The sequence below is a fragment of the Rousettus aegyptiacus genome, unplaced genomic scaffold (genome assembly GCF_014176215.1).
Source record: "Rousettus aegyptiacus isolate mRouAeg1 unplaced genomic scaffold, mRouAeg1.p scaffold_m13_p_2, whole genome shotgun sequence".
Lineage (NCBI taxonomy): Eukaryota > Metazoa > Chordata > Mammalia > Chiroptera > Pteropodidae > Rousettus > Rousettus aegyptiacus.
This window is the reverse complement of record NW_023416295.1, coordinates 61,632,462-61,652,957: the sequence shown is the minus strand read 5'-3', so window position 1 is coordinate 61,652,957 and position 20,496 is coordinate 61,632,462. Positions and strand designations below refer to the sequence as shown.

Sequence of the window (20,496 nt, the reverse complement as noted above, 5' to 3'; positions counted from 1 at the left end):
GTTATCATGCTGAGTGAAGTCAAAGATAAATACCGTATGATTTCACTTATATGTGGAATCTAAACAAAAAGAACACACTAATCAAAAATAGACTAACAAACATGAAAGACAATCTAGCGATGGCCAGAGGGGAGGGAGTTAAGGGAGGATGGGAGAAAGGGGCAAAGGGTTAAACTACAAATTAGTAGTTGATAGGTAGCCACCAGGATGAGGAGCACAGCTTAGGGAATGCAATTAGCATTAATGTAATGGCTAGGTGCAGAGCCAGAGGAGAGAAAGAGCAATCACGGGATCGTTTTATAAACTATATAAATGTCTAACCAATGTACAGTATACTTGAAACTAATAAATTTAAAAAAGAAAAACATGTGAAAAGGACAAGTAAATAATTTCGTGATACTCAGCTCACTGCCTCTTACTTAATCCCAAACTAACTTCTTAAGCGAGGGTACAGAAAATATAAAGAAAACCACCGGGTATGGATATGTGGCACAAAAACCTCAGAAACAACTGAATAAAAATGAATCGTACCATTTTATTTTTAAGAAGCTCTAAACACACTGAAGATGCACATATAAATAATATTGTCTTGACTCATATAAAGACTTTAAAAGTAACTCTAAGAAGTCATATAAGGCTTCTTCTGGACACAAATACAGAAGAACACAAGACTATTACTATCCTTTTCCCCAAGAATTTTAAACTAGATTCAGTATTATATCCATTACATCTAAATCATTATCTATTTGTCTATACGAAACTTTCATTTAAGCTTCTTAATTGTGGGCATCTTTAGGAAAAAACGGCATGTCTCATTTGTGTATTACTGGTGCAGAGGACAGTTACACAGACATAGCAGAAATTCAAACACTTGTAGTAGACAACTTTATGACCAGTCCTTGTTTCTGTATAAAGAAAAGGAGGGTAATTTTTTTTATTGTATTCAACAAATATATAATCACAAATACACAATGACCTTGAAGTTAGTGAAAAATTATCATTCAAGGAAGTAGTAACTTTCTTGATACAAAATAGTCAAAGAAACAATACCAAGCTCATGTTTTCAAACAGAAACTTAGTATCCATTCATTATTCAAAAGGTAATTTTAAAAGTCTTAGCCCAAACAGAACAAGACTTAATGAGTAAGGTTATATTGGTAATGAGAATTCTTTTTTTAAAAAAATCTGAGATAATGAGATGAGAATTTTGTTTTTTTTAAAAAACCTAACATAAAGCAAACTATATTTCAACTTCAAGCAGTTCTTACTTGCTGGCATGTTTAGTCTTTTAAGAGCCATGGCTAATAGTATCACTCAGATTTGGAGATTTCTACTTTGAGTGCAGTGTACCAAGAGAAAGAATTGAAAGCAGATTTTCTTTCAAGTCCATTATGCAAAATACCACTGCTTTAGTAACCAATAACTACAATTAACAATTAACTTTTTTTTAATAAGCAAAAGAAATGTATGATTATTTGACTAGAGAAAGAAAACAAATATAAGATTCATCTCCACTAAATTTCCAAATGTCTAGAAGTCAAATTAGCAGTTAGCATATGGGGAAAAACAGTTTAGCCAGGCATCTGAATAATGCCTACAAATTCCCTGAATGCACAGTACCTACATCATTCATCTTTGCACTAACACCACACTTGTGTCTATTTAGTGCAAGACATATGAAGATATGGAAAAAGAAAATAAGACTAACGACTTCTATGAGATAAAAATCTATCATGACTTAGAACTATTATTTTTCTAGGCAAAAAAACAAACAAAAAAGCTTAGTATACAGCTATAGGATACATACAGATATCAAATCTTTACTAACAACTGATATACTACTTTATGGTGATTCAAAGTCATGTCATCATTTCTAACAAATCCAATTAAAAATCAACAGGTTAACCTGTTGAGATCTGTTCTCATTTCTGTTTGATCTTATACTTAAAATATGTTGCACTGTACAAGTTGTTATTTATGTGTCAACACTAATTTATTTCAATGTTGCCTTTTTCTTCTAAAGAGCAGACTGAATGAATAAGCAGCCCAAATTCATCATTTCTCACAAAATGCTAATTCCACGCAATGTGCTAGACAAAGCAAACAGATAAATGTGTGTGTGTGCGTGCGTGTGTGTGTATGTGTGTGTAGGGGTAACAGACTGGGGAAGTGGGGGAGGAGATGGTTAAATAAAACCCAGAAATACTATGTAAAAAGAGTTTTAAAAGGTTTCTGAAAGACTTCTCAGCATCCTTAGAAAATATTGTGTATTATGACTCTTAAAAGAGGTGGGGTAAGGGGTACAGTTCATTCTTCTAAGCTTACATGGTCTTAGATTTCTTCAAATACTTCCCATACTTAGAAACACTAAAGTTTTAGAATAGGTAGGTCATATTTATCTTTATATACATATATGTATATATTTTTTAAATTTAAATTATTCTCCCATTTTATTATTTTGTTTTTTTTTAATGCCTACAACACCAGGTGTTCCTAGGTGGTCTCCCATCCAAGAACTAACCAGGCCCGTCCCTCCTTAGCTTCCAAGATCAGACAGGATGGGGAGTGTTCAGGGTGGCATGGCTGTAGATGAGTTTATATTTAAATTAACTGCTACCTAAAGAAAATGAAAATAAATATATCTTCTAGTATCATTAGTAGAAACTATCAAAATTAACCACATACACAGCCCAAAACTTACAAACACATAAAGTCTGGGTCAATCTTTTTTTCTAAAAAAGTATTTGCCAGGGAAATGTAAATGCAAACAGAAGATTACCTAGAAACAATTATGACCCTATAACCTAAAAAAAAATTTGTCACTGGCTAATACCCAATTCATGACATGGAGTCTGTAAATACTCAAAATTAAGGGTAATTCAAAAGCAACAATAACAAAACAATTTGTCAAATCAGTCAGATAATCTAAGACAAAAATAATTTGGATTTCTCTGGAACGTCTATATTCCAAAGCAACATTTTTCTCTAGGTTATGGAAAAATCTTTAATGAGATGATCATCAATGAAGACATACAGATAAAAAATACATCTTGCTTATAATTTAAAACTAGAGAAAATGATTGTTTGCTTTATTCACCAAAAATTATTTTCAACTGATTTATCTTCCATTTTTGTCAAATGAAAAAGCAACAATAAGGAGCAAAACAAGAGTAAGTATAACAATGTAAAGTTATATAATTAATCACCTAATCACATGTAACATCCACTGACTGGCTTATTTGTGAGAAAGAGTATCTTTGTGTTTGTTTCATTCATTCAACAAGAATTTTACTGAGCACCCATAATGTGCCAAGAACTGTGCTCAGCACCTATAAAATTCTTTACAAGTACGGAACACAGCCCCTGCCCTCTAAGAGCTTACAACCTATTATTTGTTGGGAAGACAAAGCAAATAAACCATAAGCAAAACAAATCAATAACTAAATGCCAAAATGAGTGAAATGGTAAAGAGTTAGAGGCAGATTACATAGAATTTTATTTTAATAATTTGAAGGGGAGATATATGCTGGCCAAAGTTCTTGCTGAGGATCTCCTAGAGAAAGGAGGACATGAAATGGTAGAACTGAGGTTAAGTTCATGGAGGTGGGGGCGGAAGGGTAAGAACAACATGAGCTCAGTCATAAACAAATATAATCACTCAAAATACCATGTAAAGACCAGCCTGGGTTCAAATTAAGAGAATATGAAGATATACAGCTCAGAACTGTGCTTTGAATTATATTATCCATCAAAGTTAAGCTGTGGAATTTAGATATTATGCCAAAAGCACAGAAAAACATTGGAAGTTCTTGGGCAAGATGACATGCTGAAATTGAAATCTAAGAGACTTTTTGTGGGGCAGACCCGAAATAAGAAAACCAGTTCAAAAGTTAAGAGATCCAAGGCAGGGGATGTAATGACTTGGGCTCAGATAGCAGCAGGAATAGAAATAAAATAAGATTTGTGAAAGGCTGTCTTAACTCAAAAGAACAGGAAAATCAAACTCATTTGTATAAAACAATATTCACTTATCGAACGAAAGCAAAAAATAAGTACTGAATAATTAGAATTAGGGAGGTATTATTTTTAAAAATTCTGTTCTTTTATTTCCCTGTCAACCCATAAAATCTTACATATCGCTTACTCTTTTATCGAGAGATCTGAACTGAACTATAGGCTGCTAGAGCTGAAAGGGACATTAAATCTTTTACTGTACTCTTATTTTAAAAGGAAAACATAAAGATTAAAAAAAAATTAAAGGAAAAAAAGGCCAGCTAAGAGGGCTCTCTTGGACTTAAGTGAAGGCAAAATCATTCGTGATAAAGACAGCAGGAACTTGTGTGTCCTTTGTGTAGAAAGGACAACAAAAGACGCAAAAAAATTCAAAGGTGAAATATTTACCATAGATATGGAAGAAGAGGACCTGTCAATGCAAATCTCTTCCGAAAAGTATTGAGTATTACCACCAAAAAGAAAAATTATTAATTTTTAACCAGTGATAAACCATTACTTAACTCACAAATTATTTAAAATTTATACAACCTATAAGGACCCTTCCAATGGTTAAGATCCCATAATTCTGTAAAAGCAGCACAACTTCCCCATAGAAAGTTAATGTACAGTAAGAAAGAGGCAGAGTTAACCTATAATTTAAGATAAACTTGAAAGACATATTATGTTCCATTTGATAATCTTCAAATATTTTTTACTAACAGATTCAACCTGAAATCTAAAAAGAGCATTCTAGGTTATCTCCTGAATTAAAAAATAAAAAAAACATAATACTTCTTTAATCTAACTTGCTGCATCTGTAAAGTTATGAACTCTGGCTTATATAGATCATACTTTTGTCCAGCCTGCAAATTATTTTACAAACAAGTTTTAAAATTTCATGTCATGTTCGGTAACATTCTAAAGACCACAATCATTTAGAAGACTGCCAACAATTTTAGTTTTCAGCTGGTCCCAGAAGGAGATCTTAAGGTGAACTAGACAATATACATGAAGGTTCTGTAACCTTCCATTCCAATTTCTATAGACTTTACGAATTTTTTAAAATATTAAATGGCAGAACCAAATCTACCAGCTTTGTGTTACTGTGGTGAACTATATAGGCACCCTACTTCTTCTCATTATCTTCTCATCACTTATTGCTCATTAATACTTCCGAGAATGGGACAACAAAAAAATGCAGAGAAAAAAGGATCGATTTGCTAATTATCAACTTTTATTTTTAAGGCAGTTGTTTACAGGGCTTTAAATTAGATTTCTGGATTACTTGAGTATTTAAATTGCCCATGCCTCCTCAGTCTATCATCGAAGATATGAAAAGAATTAGTTTCACCAAGATTTGGACTCGATATGTGTTAGATAATAAGTAGGAAAAAAATAATTTAATTTTAAGGAAAAACAATGGGGATTCTCTTGAGACCCTCAGAGTGGGACTCCTAAAACATTTATTATCCTAACAGGAGCCATGGGAAGAGATAGACTTCTATTAAGTAGTTACACACACTTAAAGTCACATTGCAAATACTGGCCTATGTAAAATGTCAGAAAAAAACAGAAGGTAAAATCCAGAATATTGAATGGATGTGTACCAAGTAACCTTATAGGAAGATGGTCACTGATATAGCTAAAAAGAAAGGGCCATAGTGCAAACTGTGACCAGCTTATGTCAACGAGACACACAAAAGTATTTAAAAAAATAAAATCTGCATTTTTACTAAAAATGACTAGCTGGTATTGGGTTTTGTAGTGCAATAGCACCATTACAGCAAGGGTACGCAGGTCAATCCCTTGCAAACTTACCTTGATTGGCCCAATGGAAACAGAAGGCCCCAGAAAAGAGAGAAGCATCTGGCAGTAGCAAATTGTTTTATTTTATCTTTCTGTGGAAAGAAACTAATTTTAAATAAGAACCAGAGCATTTAAAGAATAAATATTTTTTAAAGCTCATTATCTAGTTAGAGCAGCTGTACTAAGAAAACAAGAAGAGCTCCTTGCTGCTTAGAGATGGAAGGAAATAGAAGAGGAATCAGAGTTGTTTCTCCATCACCTAAGGAGTTTTAAGACTTGCATCATTCTAGATTAACAGAATAAATGATTTAAAAACTGCTATAGGCAAAATCGATCGGGCCTGATGCCTTTGAATAAAGGTTTTTATACAAGTTAAGGGCTATATTCCGAATTAAAAAATAAAAGCACTTGACATTAAGCCCTTCTACTCTTAAGTAAAAAGAGAAACACAGAGCAAGCTCCTTTCTCCACTACAATTTCATCAGTAACTCTAACCATCAAGGCTTAAACGATTATCAAAATAAGCAGTATTAACTAGCAGAAAGACCATACCTGATATATTGGCTTTCCAAAATATTGTTAGCCTAAATTTTTAATGATTAAGATACTTAAATGGAAAGGACCCAGCCACCAAACTAATTTTAAATAAGAACAAGCGTATTCAAAGAATATTTTTCAAAGCTCATTATCTAGTTAGGGCAGCTCTACTAAGAAATATTATAGAGCCTAACAGAGGACATAACATTATTCAGGGTAACCGAAACTGTTACCTTTACTGAATGCTTCTCTAGGAACTCAGCTCTATTGAATTCAGAGTCAGCATTAAAATCTTTTAATCCAAATCACTCCCACAAAATGTCCATTTACAATTTATGCTGCAGATGGAAGGGACAGCTCAAAAAGCAGGAGTGCAGAAGCAATAGCATTAAAAAAAAAAAAAAAAACGAACAAAATAGTGTAAGTGGAAAATAAACTACCTATGTGGCACTGTCCTGTAAAGAATCAAATTAGAGTAGAATCTCCCCACCTCCATCCCAACCACACACACACCCACACACACGAGGAAACTACTACAGAAATAAAAGTCATTCTAAGCCAAACACCTAAACAATTGTAACTTTCAGTTTCAATGCATTTACATAGTCCGCCGACATAAATTATATTGATCTATCAGATAATATTTACCCTTAGGACATTAACTTCAATCGACATACTTGGGGAGAAAAAGTTATTAAGCTAAAAAAAACTACATTTACAATGTTACTTTAAAGTTAAAAAAAACAAAAACAAGTTTTGTTGCAGTAGAAAGTCGATCTTTTATACAAAACTTTTCATTATTCAAAATGGTTAGTACCATGATTCCACATTTCACTTATTTGAAAACATTATTTTAGTAGTATGAACTAATCCTTAAATAACTAAGTACAAACCCAGATTTTGAAATCTTGGCACAATAATACCATAACAAAAATTTTAAAAAAATAAATAATAACATTCTTACTTGTCCCATTGGCGGTCCTCCCATTGGGGGCATCATTTGTGGCATCATTCCATGAGGTACAGGAGGCATATTTGCTCTCTGACCCATAGGGTGCATTCCCATTGGGGCATAATGCATGCCAGGGTGCCCCATCTGAAAGATAAGGACAATTAAAAAATTAGTAAGTAACAATAAATGCTTCTCAAAAATTTGATTTCAACAAATCAGTTATGTGCTGTGACATACTATTAGGCTAATGTGTGACTTAATTATTGGGTTAGTTTATACTCTCTTGTCTTAAACAAAATATGCTACACTAATATTTATAATGAGCTTTAAACTAACCAAATTCTTGCACAAAAAGTAAAAAATTAAAATCATCACTGAACAGCTAGTTTTAAGCATGCTGAATCAGTTACTGACTTGCTAAACTCAGAAGTATATGTGAAAAACCACAATTGTCTACATCACAGATATTAAACAACCATTGTTTTTTACAAAGCAATTCTTAAATGTTTCTAAACTGATTAAGACTTAAAACGCTGAATTTACCCAATTAACTCAGATGAGAGCTGGTCTTATAAAACACAAACAGAGACACCTCACTCTTAAGAAATATAGTATTTCCTAATATAATAATTATATGGGTAAAATTACTTCTGCCAAAAAAAATCTTTTTATTCCAACTGAGGTCTGTCATTCAAACACTAAATACAAACAACTAACTCATCCACTTTAACATGCTTTTATAAGACAACTACTTCCTTCACCTGTCTGTCTATTGCTTCATATCTCAAAACCAGGTAATTATTACTTGGCAAGTCTCCCAGCTGTCCACCCTACAGACACTTCTACTATTGGTGAAAACAGATCCTGGGGCCTCTTCGAAAGCCTACGGAATCTCGTCTCCGCCTCCCCTTCCCTCCTAAATCGGGCCTACATCTAGGAGACGCTCACCCCGCTCCGGGCCCAGCACCTCTAAGCCAAGACAACTGGAAACTTCCAGGGTCCCACGTCCTTCCTTTGTGCATCCCCGCCCTCCATTTCTCTCCCCCGTAACATATCCCACCAACTCGAGCTCTTCTTTCGTCCACTCTTATCTTCTCCTTTTGGAGAAAGCTTCCTGTCTCTGACTCCGTTTTTCATTGTGCCGCCTTTCCCCTGCCACACTGATCCCTTACCGAGGGCCGTCTCCTCAGGAAGCCGTCAGCAGAGACCCAAGAGCTGGAGCAGAGGCTTGAGCCGGACAATCTCCGCTCCCCGTCCCCAGCACCCCGCGCGGGAGGATGGCTCTCCATTTCACTCACCATGAGGCCTCCACGTTCGGCTCCCGTCCCCGGCCTCATCGTCTGGCTCAGACTGCTCCGCCGGCGGCCACTGCCGCTGCATATACCAACAAGAAGCGATCTGAGTGGCTGGCGCCCGCTGGGGCTAAAGGTTAAAGGCTGCCCCGCGCTACGGGGCGGGATCAGCGGGGCCAATAAGCTAACAGGCTTCCCCGCTGTCCAATCAGAGTGCGCTGCCGACACGCAGCTCTGCGGCGATTCGCCCCCAGCCTCAGCCTCACTCGGCGTCGCCTGCATGGAGGGGGGGGAGGGGGACGGAGGAAGTTTCTGCGCCGAGTCCTCTGCCGGAAAAACTCCACCAACTTCCCCCCGGGAAGGGAAGACAACCGTGTCCCAGCTTCCCGAGCTTAGACCGCCTCACCCCGTAGGGGGTGGGGCAGTGGGGGCCTGCCACTTTCACCTCCCCTGCCCAAGTTTCGTACGCCCCACAAACCTGAGGCCGCCACGGGATAGAGTGGGGTGGGTTACGGTGGGGTGGGTGGGGGAGGGGTAAGCGGCTTCTAGCGTTAGCGGTGGCCCGGGCCAAAAGCGCGCGCGCGGTGCTCGAGACGAAGGGGAGGGGTCGGGGAAGGCGAGAGGAGGGGTCCTGAGGCGAGGGCTCGAGCTTCGTACGCACCAGCTGGAGAGCGCGCGTCGGGGCGGAGGGGTGGGGGAAGGAGGCGTGTCGAACTGCGCGGAGGGAAGTTGTGGTAGGGGCGGGGAGAACAATGCGAAAGGCAATAAGGAATGGGCACTTAAGGCGAGGCGAGAGCACCAACTAGTGAGCTGCCGTTAGTGAGGGAAGCCGGGGAAGAATGCGAGCCTGAGGGCAAGAGAAAAAGCAAATAGGGTTGGGAATGTGAATCAGGTGCAAGGACGGGCGCTAGGACCCGGTGTCAGGAAGATGCAGCTTTGGGGTTGCCGGGGCGCGCTCTTGCCTGGAGGTGACGCGGCGGTGGCGGAGGTCTTTGGCCGAGACGAAGCACGGTAGGGAGAGAAGACTTGGCTGCCTTCAGCCTTGGCTTGCCTATACCCGCGAGCTTCCCTGCTCCCCTTCTCTCCTACTCGCCAGAGGTCGTGCTCTAGTCCAGGGGTGCTCAGCCTCTCCTTACGCCCCACAGCACCCTCTCTGCCCTACCGCGCGCCCTGGCGCACCCCTGCGCGTTAGGGCCGTGTGGTGGAGGCCGTAGGGTGGCCTGGCCGCTGATTGGCTGCTGCGGGGGCGGGGCGGGGCGGGTTGGAGTCTCTCGACCTCTGCGCGTCTTACTGTCTTTCCCGCCATGTCGTTCGTGGAGAGTGGGAGTCGCTCCGCTCTTCTGCGCCGCCGGCTTGGCACCCCTGCTCCTTTCTCTCGGCCGCCCGTCTTCACTCAAGGGGACAGTTGGGGTGAAGGTGAAGTCGACGAGGAGGAGGAATGCGACCAAGTAGCCCGCAACCTGCGAGCAGAGTTCTCGGCCGGGGCGTCGTCGGAGCCTAAAAAGGGTCTGCTACTCCCGCCGGAGGGGGACGGGTCCCCAGTCCTGCCGGATAAGCGCAATGGCATTTTCTTCGCGGATGCGCGAAGCCGATCCCAGGCTCGGCGGTGGCCAGTCCAAATCCTCTCAATTCTCTGTTCGCTGCTGTTCGCCATCCTCCTCGCCTTCCTCCTCGCCATCGCCTATCTGATCGTAAAAGGTACTGCAGGTCAGGCCTCGAATATCTGTCCAGAATAAAGTTGAGCCTGGACATGGCTCTAGCCTTCATCACGCTTCTTCCCATCAAAGGCCGGCGAGCTGGTAACAGCTTTCACCCAGAGTCCTCAACTGTACCTTTCTTTCCTTTCTTCCTTTTGTCCTCACTTTTCTCAAAGGTGTAGGGCCCTGGTGACGCATTTTAAGAAAGGTTCTAGACTAACAGCTGTCTTAATGTCAACACTTGAAATGTTGGCAAAATTCAAACGCACAAAAGCCACTAGAAAGTGCAAAGCGTGTAATTAGAATAGGCTATACGTGTTCAGAAACGGATCCACAATTGGTTAAAGGTGTGTTATCCACCGATTTTTCTGTACACACAATTCCCAAAGGTCAGGATTTCCATCCCACAGCCCAAACTTACACTTTAATAAGTGCTTTGTTAGGTTTGCAACTGAGTGAGTGTAGCAATAAGATCTATTGCAGGATCTGGTCAATTCTTTCTCTGATTAATAGTTCCCCCCCCCCCCCCCCCCCGTGTCTGAAGTTGACATATTGGCCAGATTGGAATAGAAAGAGATGTCCCTTGAAAGGTTTTCCAAAGCTTATTCGGATGTGTTGTATGGTTGGGTATTTTCTGTTATAGTGGAATCAGACCCGAGTTTAAATCTCAGTTCTCACTCATGTGTTACTGGCCAACTTACTGAAAAAGAGAAATTAGAACAAAACTACCTTTGTTATATGAAAAGAACCCATAACATTGTCATTCAAGTATTAGTTTTACTTTACTAAATAGAATTAAATCTGTTTAATTACAGTTTTGTTTTTTTTTTGTCATTGCTTCCAAGCCATTAAGGGCTTCAGGTGGCCTCTTACAGCTCACCATACTTAATTTTGATGCAGAAAACAGACTGGCAAGTTTTACTTATTCATACAACGGTATTGGTTGTAAACCGTCAATGTTAAATACATGGGTGCCAATACTTCATTCCTCTGTCACTCCCCTCTCCTTTTCCGTGCAACTCTTAGAGTTCTGTCTTGTAGGTAAGTTCTCTTTTGCTCTGTCTTTTTATCATAAAGTCACAAAACCTGAAAGTCCATTGCAGAAGACATTAAGCTGTGCTATTTAGGAGAATGGAGAAAGGAACTGAATTCAAAACCCACATGTCCTGTAATTTGCATTACATAAAAAGTCTTCAAGACAACCCTCAGATCATCAGGTATTACATTCTCTTAGGAGCACCAGTCCCTGGTGCCAAAAAAGGCTGGGAACTGCTGCAGTAATTACTCTCTACAACTCTACAATGTCTTGCCAGCCTTTGAGCTACACAGTTCAAATTACAAAATCATCTTTTTTACCCAAGCCCTTTTTTGTATTTACAGAGTTACATGCTGAGAATTTGAAGAATGAAAGTGATATAGACACTGGACTATTAGGTATGGATTTAATTGTCACTTGATTTGATTTTCGAGCTCACTTGTTCTCCAGATCAGGTTTAAACTATACAAAATTTTGGATAAATTACTTGATATAGTTCCTTATACAATTGATTCAGTCTTACTCTTTTCAGTTACATATGTGTAGTAAGTTATTAGATTTTCTTTTTACACACGCATAGGGTATGTGTGCATATATATGTATGTATACCACACAATAAGTAGGAGCGAATGCGTTTTGAACACAATTCTATGTGACAGAGACCTAGAGAATACTTAACATTTTCTAGTTACCTCCTGGAAAAGTCTCCCTGTACCTCTTCCTGGAAATTAGAAACAAAAACAGGCTTCCTCACAAACTTAGCAAAGATGTCTTAAGCAGACCTCAAAACTTTAAGTTCAAATCTCCTTATAATCCGCTTGGTTTTTAAAAAATGTGAAAAGCATTGGACATTTTGCACAGGTTAATGATGACTAAGAAAGAGTCAGACCTGAGTTTCTGTTGAATGTTGAATGCTATATTTATAGGTTGCTAGTGAAGAACCAGGGGTTATTTAAACTGCATTTAGTTCTCTCTGCCAAAATGATGTTGAAGAGTTTGGAACTTTAGTATATTTATCCTATTTGCTATAAGTTATTTGATTACTCACTCTGAATTGGAAAAAAAATGGTTGCAAAAAATGGTTGCGATCCTATCCTGCATGTTACCCCTTCCCCCAATCTTAGCGAACTATTTAATCTACCTCTTCAAGGTCTAATGATGATACAAAGTATAGTCTACCAGATTTTGCAGGAGAAACTTTTATCTTCAAGTTACAAAATAGAAAGTTCCCTGAAAACTTGTCTGTGCTCTTCTCAATTTCTTGCATAAGGAAATATGATTTTTTTTAGTTACTCATTTTATCAGTGTATGGTATACTGTTTGATCTCTAAAAACAGCCAAATTTGGAGGCTTTCATAGCATTTATTGATAGGTCAACTTTGATACAGTAGAAACAATCTTATGAACTAGGTATGAATTCTAATTTACTATTTAAAAGTTGGGTATGAATTCTAACTTACTATTTAAAAGTTGGCAAGAATTCGCATTTATGAAAAAAATGTCTAGCACTTGTCATGGCCCTGCTTGGTCTTCCACTTCCAATTAAATGGTCTAATGTTGCTTTTAGTTGTGCTTACTTGACAGCAAACAGGAAGATCATTATCTAAGTCTTTGCTAATGACATGAATTCACTTTCAGGATTCAGGAACATTCTAAGGAGTGAGGAGAAACTGCTGTATCTTTAGGGCAAAAACCGAAAGCAACACTAAACAAATGCCTCAAAAAAGATCCTTTTTTTTTTTTTTTTAACCAATGCTCCAGTGGTCAAATGGAGAATATCTTCAACATTACCTAAAGGACTAATTCAGTCAGTTGCATTAATGTCTTGCGGTTAATTTTAAAGTTAGTCTAATTTATAGCAAATATACATTATAACAGGTATGATAAGGAATGTTTTTCTCTAGCAAGATAATAGGAATCTTAAAAATCTGTTTCATAGATGTAGTGCCAAAATGATTAAGCTTTTACAAGGTTTAGGTAACTTGCCCTTACATTGTTCTAAGCTGTAATTCTCACCTGTTGGGAGAAAATACAAATTAATGTCTTCACAGAATAATGTTTTGAATTGACAACTAGCCTCTGGTTAAAAATTCACTTGAGGCAGCTGATAGTTGAAAAGAATAGACCAGTTGTTTCTAATTTTTGACTTGCATCCAAATCAGCCCTGGGTTGATTAACTTAGATATTAGAAAGATTGCTGCATTAGCTTACACCTTAGGAAATGGCTGTGAAATTATATCCTTACCTTTTTATACTAAATATAAAAGTTTTCACATGAAGTAACCAGAATCTTTAATAAAAACTGTTGAATTTGTTCATTGTGCAGAAAAAGCAGAATGCGGCCTTTTATCAGATGATACTGATTTTGTTGTATTTTATTGTATTAATTTTGCATTATTTACTGGAAACCTTATAGCTAAATGTAATATTTGATTGTTCTGTGTATTATCCATTGTTTTTTTGGTCACGATTAACTATTCACTATACATGTTATCTCTGTTTCAATGACTCGTGTTGAAATTTTATTGCAAACTGCCGTAATTCTCTGAAAGTAGGTTAGTTTTTAGAAACAAATAATGTGAGCACAATAACTACTCGACCATGAAAGAGTTCTCTCTAGACATATTGATAAAAACTTTACATAGTGCAAATTTTTTTTTTTTTTGTCGCAATTTAATTCTAGTCCAAAATTGGTATAGCTCAGTAAAAGCAGATTATAGCAATGATTTTCATTTTGGTATGTGTAAGAATCACTTAGACTTTTTTTGGAAAAGCACCTCTAGATTTCATTTCAGTCCAGGATGGGGCCCAGTACCAGAATCTCATTTTTAAAAAATGTGTTAAGAGTAAAAGTCCTTCAGAGTTGACTGATTGCCAACATACTAACAAGAAACAATATATAAACCAAAAGGCCAGTTAAGAAACCTAATTTCCAAAGGTGCTAAGACTGCCATTCTCTTGTCATTTTTGTTTCTCTGACAAAAATATTTGAGGAAACCCTATTTATACTTTTTTACCCCCAAAGATTCATAATGAACGTGGTATCCGTGCTTTTGGGGAGTTAATTGATCCTAATGTCTAATAGAATTAGGCTATTGTAATGCTTATATTTACTAGTGAGACAGTCTAACCAGGGAGGTGTTATTGATACTGTCAGCTAGTTTGGGAATTTATTTCCCCTGGTATTCGCTTGGTAACATTGAATCACACTGCAGAGTTCTTAGGGCTTTTCTTTTATGATTGTCCTGCAAACTGTGCTCTTCCATAAGCCTGTTTTTCAGAGAGATTCATAAAATAAAACAAGTTTATTTAGTTAAAATAACATTCCAGTCATTCCTCATAAAGGTTATTCTCTGGCCAAATTGATTGCACTAATTATATACAACAATGTATTGTTTCATTTATACACATTGGCGTTTGCATCTTTCACATTTTCTAAATTTTGTCACATTTTATACTTTAGTCCTATTTTCAATTTTTGCATTTTTTTCCTAGTCTTAATATAAGATGTAATAAAATGATCTTTTATTTAAGGCAAACCTGAAATAAGTACATAAGGAAAATAGAATTGCCTTTAGCAGAAAATACTTAATCTAAGACTATTTTTATCAAATTAAACAGTTCATAATATTTTGCTATTTTATTGTATTAGGAATCATTTTACTATTACTCATCAATTATTCTCAACTATGCTAAAAACAATAAAATAATTGTGACAGAGACCTTATGTCAAGCAAAGCTGAAATTATTTACTACCTGGCTCTTTTTAGAAAAATATAGTACTTTCCTCCAGTCAGTTATTTAGCACAGAGTACTTAACGACAGAAACACAAACCTTCCCCTTATGCTCAAAGGATATATGACAGTATTTTCATCTTATATGATGCCTGTGTGGCCTAATTTATTTGCTACTGTTTGTAAGTGGACAGATGTTAAAGGCACATGATTGAAAAGAAATGAAAAAAAATCATTTGATCAGATTTTTTATAAATCTAAAAATGAAAGTGATTTGCAAATTATGGAGGAAAGCAGGTGATTGCCCTTTCTTTACCGAAATTATAAGTTATGAAAGATTTAAAAACTTCAAGTATTATGTCTTGGTAATGCAAGTACAAAAAAGAAAGGCAAAACTAATGATAAGCTGTAACCAATTATCAATATTTATAAGATGATTTATGTTTCAGATTGATGCATGAAGGAAGCAGTTATTTGCACTCAGGGGACATATCCATTTCTAAATTTTGTCACATTTTTTACTTTAGTCCTAATAGTAGTATAGCTTTAAAACAAGGGAAATTCAGAATAAAAATTTGCATTTACTCGTTAAACTTTCTAACAAAGTTTTTTTCACCATCTTTTTATTCTTCTGTGAATTATTCATCAACAGACTTAAGTTGGATCTAGATGACAGTGATGACAGTTTTCCCTAGTATACTGAAGATTATAGACTTCAGAAGAGAATATAGGTTTAATAAGATTTGCTGTGAGTTAATTATTCAAACATGAGTGATGGGTACATGGGGTTTGTTGTACTCTTCCTCTACTTTCATGTATTTTTGCAATTGGCCATAATAAAAGTTTTTTAAAAGTTTCCCATGTGAATTTGATGATTTAACATGGTTACAAACTACAGATGTTATTTATTATTCAAGTTTCAGTAACTTCATCTGTCAGAATATCCTCTTCCACTTATTTTTTTTTTTTCAGGAGGAAGGGGTATAGAATTGCTACATGCTGACTTGCAGGTTGCAGACAGTTGGGTGGAGACCTTTACTAATATATCTGGTATGCACCCACTGTGTGGTCAGGTGGCTGGCAGGGGAGGAAAGACCGCTTTCCTCTGATTCTGTACTTAGAAATAATAAGTTTGAAGATCCAAGGCTGTCCAGCTTTCTGCGTTGACATGTAGAGAAACACAGTGCTCAAAGGATTTGAAGACTTGGGCTATTGATAGAATGTGATTTAGTTTAGAGAGAACATTAAATATTTATGTTTCTATCACCCTCCTAAGTTAGAAAACTTTAGAATCTGATAAAGTTGGAAAAATTCGTTTGCATAAACATTCGAAAATTACTGATCAGTTTCATGCATGAGTACATCTAAACTTTCGTTAGTAGCTGCTTATAGGTTTTACAGCTTTTAAAATTAGCTAAATGTTAATTTAATTTTCATTTGTAATCTCATAAATTAATTACATAAGTAATATAGTCACACTAGGAAAAACATCCAACAGTTAAAGATTACCACTGATCTACTTGTGTACATTTTCAAATATTTTTGTGTTCATTTACATGTAGACATGATTTAAAATATGTGGTTTAGTCACTGTTGTAGAAAAAACATAATTGGAATCATACATTTTCTGCCGTTCCACTGAAATGTCTAGAGTTGATTCTATATTACTATACATAGATGTACCTCATTCTTTTTCATTATTGCATTGTATTTCATAGTATACTAGTTTACTTAAACATTTCAAATGTTAGTCGCTCTAAAATTAGACTTGAAATTGTTAGTGTGCTGTCACATTTAGTCCCATTATTTGCTTATGGTAGGAATAATTTTTATGAAGATGTGTAATTTGTTGTATAACAATATTTTAATGAGAAATCTTTCCCAGTATGGGAATATAGGAAGGTTTTGTTTTTTGTTTTTTTTTTTTCTTTTCCCGGTTGTTTCTGCTTGCATATACTATATGTAAGCTACTGCCTCCACATCTCGGACTTAATAAAACTTCTGAAAGTCACCTCATCCCTTTAAACTTGAAATTGTTAAATAAAATGAAAATATTTAGAACACATAATTTTCTTTGCTGGAAGCTTTTAGAAATATTGAAAGCCACCAGCATATTTTTAGAAAACTAACTATACTTTGAAACCAAAATCACTTATTTTGAAAAAATGAAATTTACCAAACAAAATATACCAAATAAGGGAATACAAAACTCCAACAAAGGGATTGAAATAGGAATTTCCCACCTACTCCCATCTTTGCTTTGGGTAAAAACATTGAGTACAAGAGACTTCAATTGGTGGAAAACGTGAGTTTCCAACAGTTTATCAGTTGATGAAAATCGAACTGTAGAGAAGAAAGAAGAATGTATACACTTATTTAAAGGCTTATATTCTTTGATATAGCGGTTCTCCAGAAATTTAATACAGATAACCTTGTACAGCCACATAATTAAGTACAAAAATGTTATTTGCTGCATTGTTTTTATAGTGAAAAACTGGAATAATAAAAATATGCAATGGAATTGTGGCTATATGTACTGATATTAAAGGTCCCCAATATTGTTATGCGAAAAAAGCAAAGTGTAGGATAAGGACAATTTTTCTGGTGAGAATCACATTTGTGGAAAATAAACTAAAAATATATTTATTTATTTATTTATTTATTTATTTATTTATTTATTTATTTATTTATTTATTTATTTATTTATTATTTGTTCACGGCTCCATATATTTTATGTTACCTAAACATTTATAAGTTAGAAAAGATGTACAACAAACTCTTAGCTGATTGCTTTAGGAGTGGAATTGGTAAATTGGGGAAGGAAGACTTTAATTTTTATATGCTTTTTTACCTTTTAAAAATTATATTAACTCTTGGTAAAATGGGTTTATAAAACATTAGTTGAATTTTTAGCTCACAGTCTTGTTACAGTTTAATTATTGGGAGTTGTCAGCTTCTGTGGCTTTTTGCTTGTTCATAAATGAATTGAATTATTTTCAGAAGCATAAGCACTTCTAGTAAAATGTCCAAAGTGAGACAAGCACTTAGATTGTGGAGTAGTCATTTTTGAAAACTCAATAATGCTTTTGTATTAAATTTGATAGACGTTCTATTAAAGCACCTGAGTGAAAAAGCCTGGTAGACTTTAGAGAGCATCACGTTTTGTTACTTTTTAATGTTCTTTTGTGTCTTTCTCATTTTTAGATATTTAGAAGTTTCCGTCATTCCACAGCAGTCCTCAGATATTCATTTTTTTAATTACCATCTTTGTTCTGCAGACTTATATATTATATTAAACTCAAAGTAAATTTGTCAGTTCTTTTTCTTCTTCAGAGATATTCATCTATATAATAACAAATAATAGTTATTTGGCAGCATAGTCACCCTTAAGTTGTGGTTGTACATTAAGCAATCATAGTTTCTATGATGGTCCCCTGTCTCACTGAGTTGGCAGGCAGGTTGTATCTCAATCTTTACTGTAAAGTTTCAGTTTACCCAGTCCTAGGTTGGGTTAAAGTTGTAGAGGCTGGCACTGTGCTGGGATACTGGGATAGGGTTGTAATCCAGTACTCATTTGCTCAAATGAGTTACTGCTGAAACATCTTGCATCCTGGTTAGGATGGTCTTTCAGATGTATCACCTTCCAGCCATCTGCCGTTTCTGTGACCCACTCAGGACAGAGGCATCTGCAAGTTTGGCACTGGCCCCACCTGCCAAGATGCTGTACACAGCTATTATCCCTGTCTGGTGTTGGGTGACCTTTTCTTGATGGCTGCCAGGAAATCCTAGCAGAACTACCTTCTTTCTGTATATACACACAAGTGTAAACACACATAAATAACCTGTATTCTTCAAACTAGAGAACTCTATCACCTTTAGATAAAGCCCTTATTCTCTTTCTCACTCTTCTGCACATTTTATATATACCCCAGTCAACTCATTATTCTTGCTGTTTAGTCAAAACATTTTGTGCTTATCAACCCTCCTGCTTATATCTATCCTCCTAGTTCCCTTAATTATTTTGCAACATGAAAACCAAAGAGGCATTCAGGCTAGTTCTTCTTTGCCACATCCTTCTGGGGCAATGAATGTGAAATCCATTATCTCTTTAAAAGTAGGTAAGAAAAAGGAACTATCAGGAGAAAAACAATCTTTCAAAAAATACTTTGTTACAGTTTTTCTTAATGCTTCATTGCACAGAGTTTTCTTCTAGCAGTTTTATCAGTCTCTTTCTTAGTGGGCTTCAGATGGTTTATAAATAGTCCAGTGCATGTATTTCCTCTTTTCTTCTTGCCAAAATAAGAGCATCTTTGGTTGTGCAATTTTGTGCAGCCAGGAAATTTGGTAATTTATAAGTTATTCTCTACCGTAGTCTTCTCAACCTTGCCTTCTTGTGCTACTGGGACAAGTAGTAGTGGCTTAGTAAACTCGTAAGGAGGCAGTTTGTTTTTAAAAACTTTCAAATTAATTTATTCCCTCTGTTGTTACTGTGTTTATTTCCTTCATCCTTCCATTTGTCAACCCTTTCCCTCCATACAGTAATCATGCTTTGGCTTGATTTATTTGAGAAAATGCAGGTCAAATCTGACTGAAAATAAAATTTTGGATCCTAACCCATTTATAAATTAGGAGTTAATGTTTGTTCATATACTGAGCAAGGTTAAAGAAACAGATTAAGTTTATCATGTTCACAAAAGGTGTAAAGAGTAGACCCTCTAAAATTGATTCATATGTCAAAAGTGCATGGTATGGAAAGAAAGTAACCACTTAGTGCAAAGTAATAAAAGAAAGCCGATTCACAAAGTCCAATGAAAAATGTTAGGGCATTTTAACAGTGAAGTGTTTTAACCATTTTTTTCTATAGTTGAATTTCATAAAACTGAACATGAGTTAGATTCTGAAGTTGAATTTGAACTTTTCCACATATTATAATTGAATTAAAATATTCAGTGGTAGGATTTCTAGTTGTACTTTATGGGTTAGCTTGTACTAAACTCAAATCTGTTATCATTTATATATAATTCAGAAGTTAAGAAATATACATGATCTGAACATGAGGATACTGGTTTAATATAAATTGCTTTGGTGTTAATAATTCAAGTTTTTTCCCCTCTTCCCATTAAGGATTCTGGACTCTACTTATAATATCCCTAATTGCGGGATTCTCCTGCTGCAGCTTTTCTTGGACAGTGACTTACTTTGATTCTTTTGAACCAGGAATGTTTCCTCCGACTCCCCTTTCACCTGCCAGATTCAAGTAAGTATACTTGTTTCTTCTTGTCTCTTTTTTAACCCATTCTAACTGATGAAAATGCTGAAATAAATAGAAGCAAGAGGCTGCTTATTTAGGAGATAATATGTTGAGGCCCCAGTCTTTATAAAATGCAGTGACACAATGTTTTTAGCTTGGCTCAGCCTTTAGATATATGGAGAAGAATATTTTAAACT

General features: G+C 36.2%; 2 protein-coding genes and 1 pseudogene across 17 annotated transcripts in view; 1 reads left to right on the top strand and 2 right to left on the bottom strand.

The window, feature by feature from the left end:
- The window catches only part of PRPF40A (pre-mRNA processing factor 40 homolog A), a 48,994-nt gene extending 39,337 nt beyond the window's left edge, over nucleotides 1–9,657 (bottom strand). Inside the window, exons 1-3 of one of the 11 annotated variants that reach the window (XM_016151095.2) lie at nucleotides 9,543–9,657; nucleotides 8,587–8,662; nucleotides 7,301–7,432 (exon numbers count right to left, since the gene is read on the bottom strand). In XM_016151095.2, coding sequence (XP_016006581.1) covers nucleotides 7,301–7,432; nucleotides 8,587–8,625 — 171 coding nt within the window. In that variant the 5' untranslated portion in view covers nucleotides 8,626–8,662; nucleotides 9,543–9,657. Of the gene's footprint in view, nucleotides 1–5,811; nucleotides 5,892–7,300; nucleotides 7,433–8,460; nucleotides 9,084–9,241; nucleotides 9,261–9,542 lie in introns of those variants that run through there. The other 10 variants (XM_016151093.2, XM_016151089.2, XM_036235895.1 and 7 more) reach the window with 10 other exon arrangements.
- On the bottom strand, nucleotides 2,473–2,591 carry LOC118614849 (annotated as a pseudogene).
- Nucleotides 9,658–9,780: 123 nt separating the features above from the next.
- Nucleotides 9,781–20,496, top strand: part of ARL6IP6 (ADP ribosylation factor like GTPase 6 interacting protein 6) — a 198,682-nt gene continuing 187,966 nt past the window's right edge. For 5 of the 6 annotated variants that reach the window (XR_004955540.1, XR_001597643.2, XR_004955539.1 and 2 more), the window contains exons 1-3: nucleotides 9,781–10,278; nucleotides 11,658–11,711; nucleotides 20,173–20,305. Coding sequence is in view for 2 of the 6 variants with exons in the window: in XM_016151097.2 (XP_016006583.1) it covers nucleotides 9,885–10,278; nucleotides 11,658–11,711; nucleotides 20,173–20,305 (581 nt within the window). In the remaining 4 variants the exon portion in view is untranslated. The remainder of the gene's footprint in view (nucleotides 10,279–11,657; nucleotides 11,712–20,172; nucleotides 20,306–20,496) is intronic. The other variant, XM_016151098.2, reaches the window with a different exon arrangement.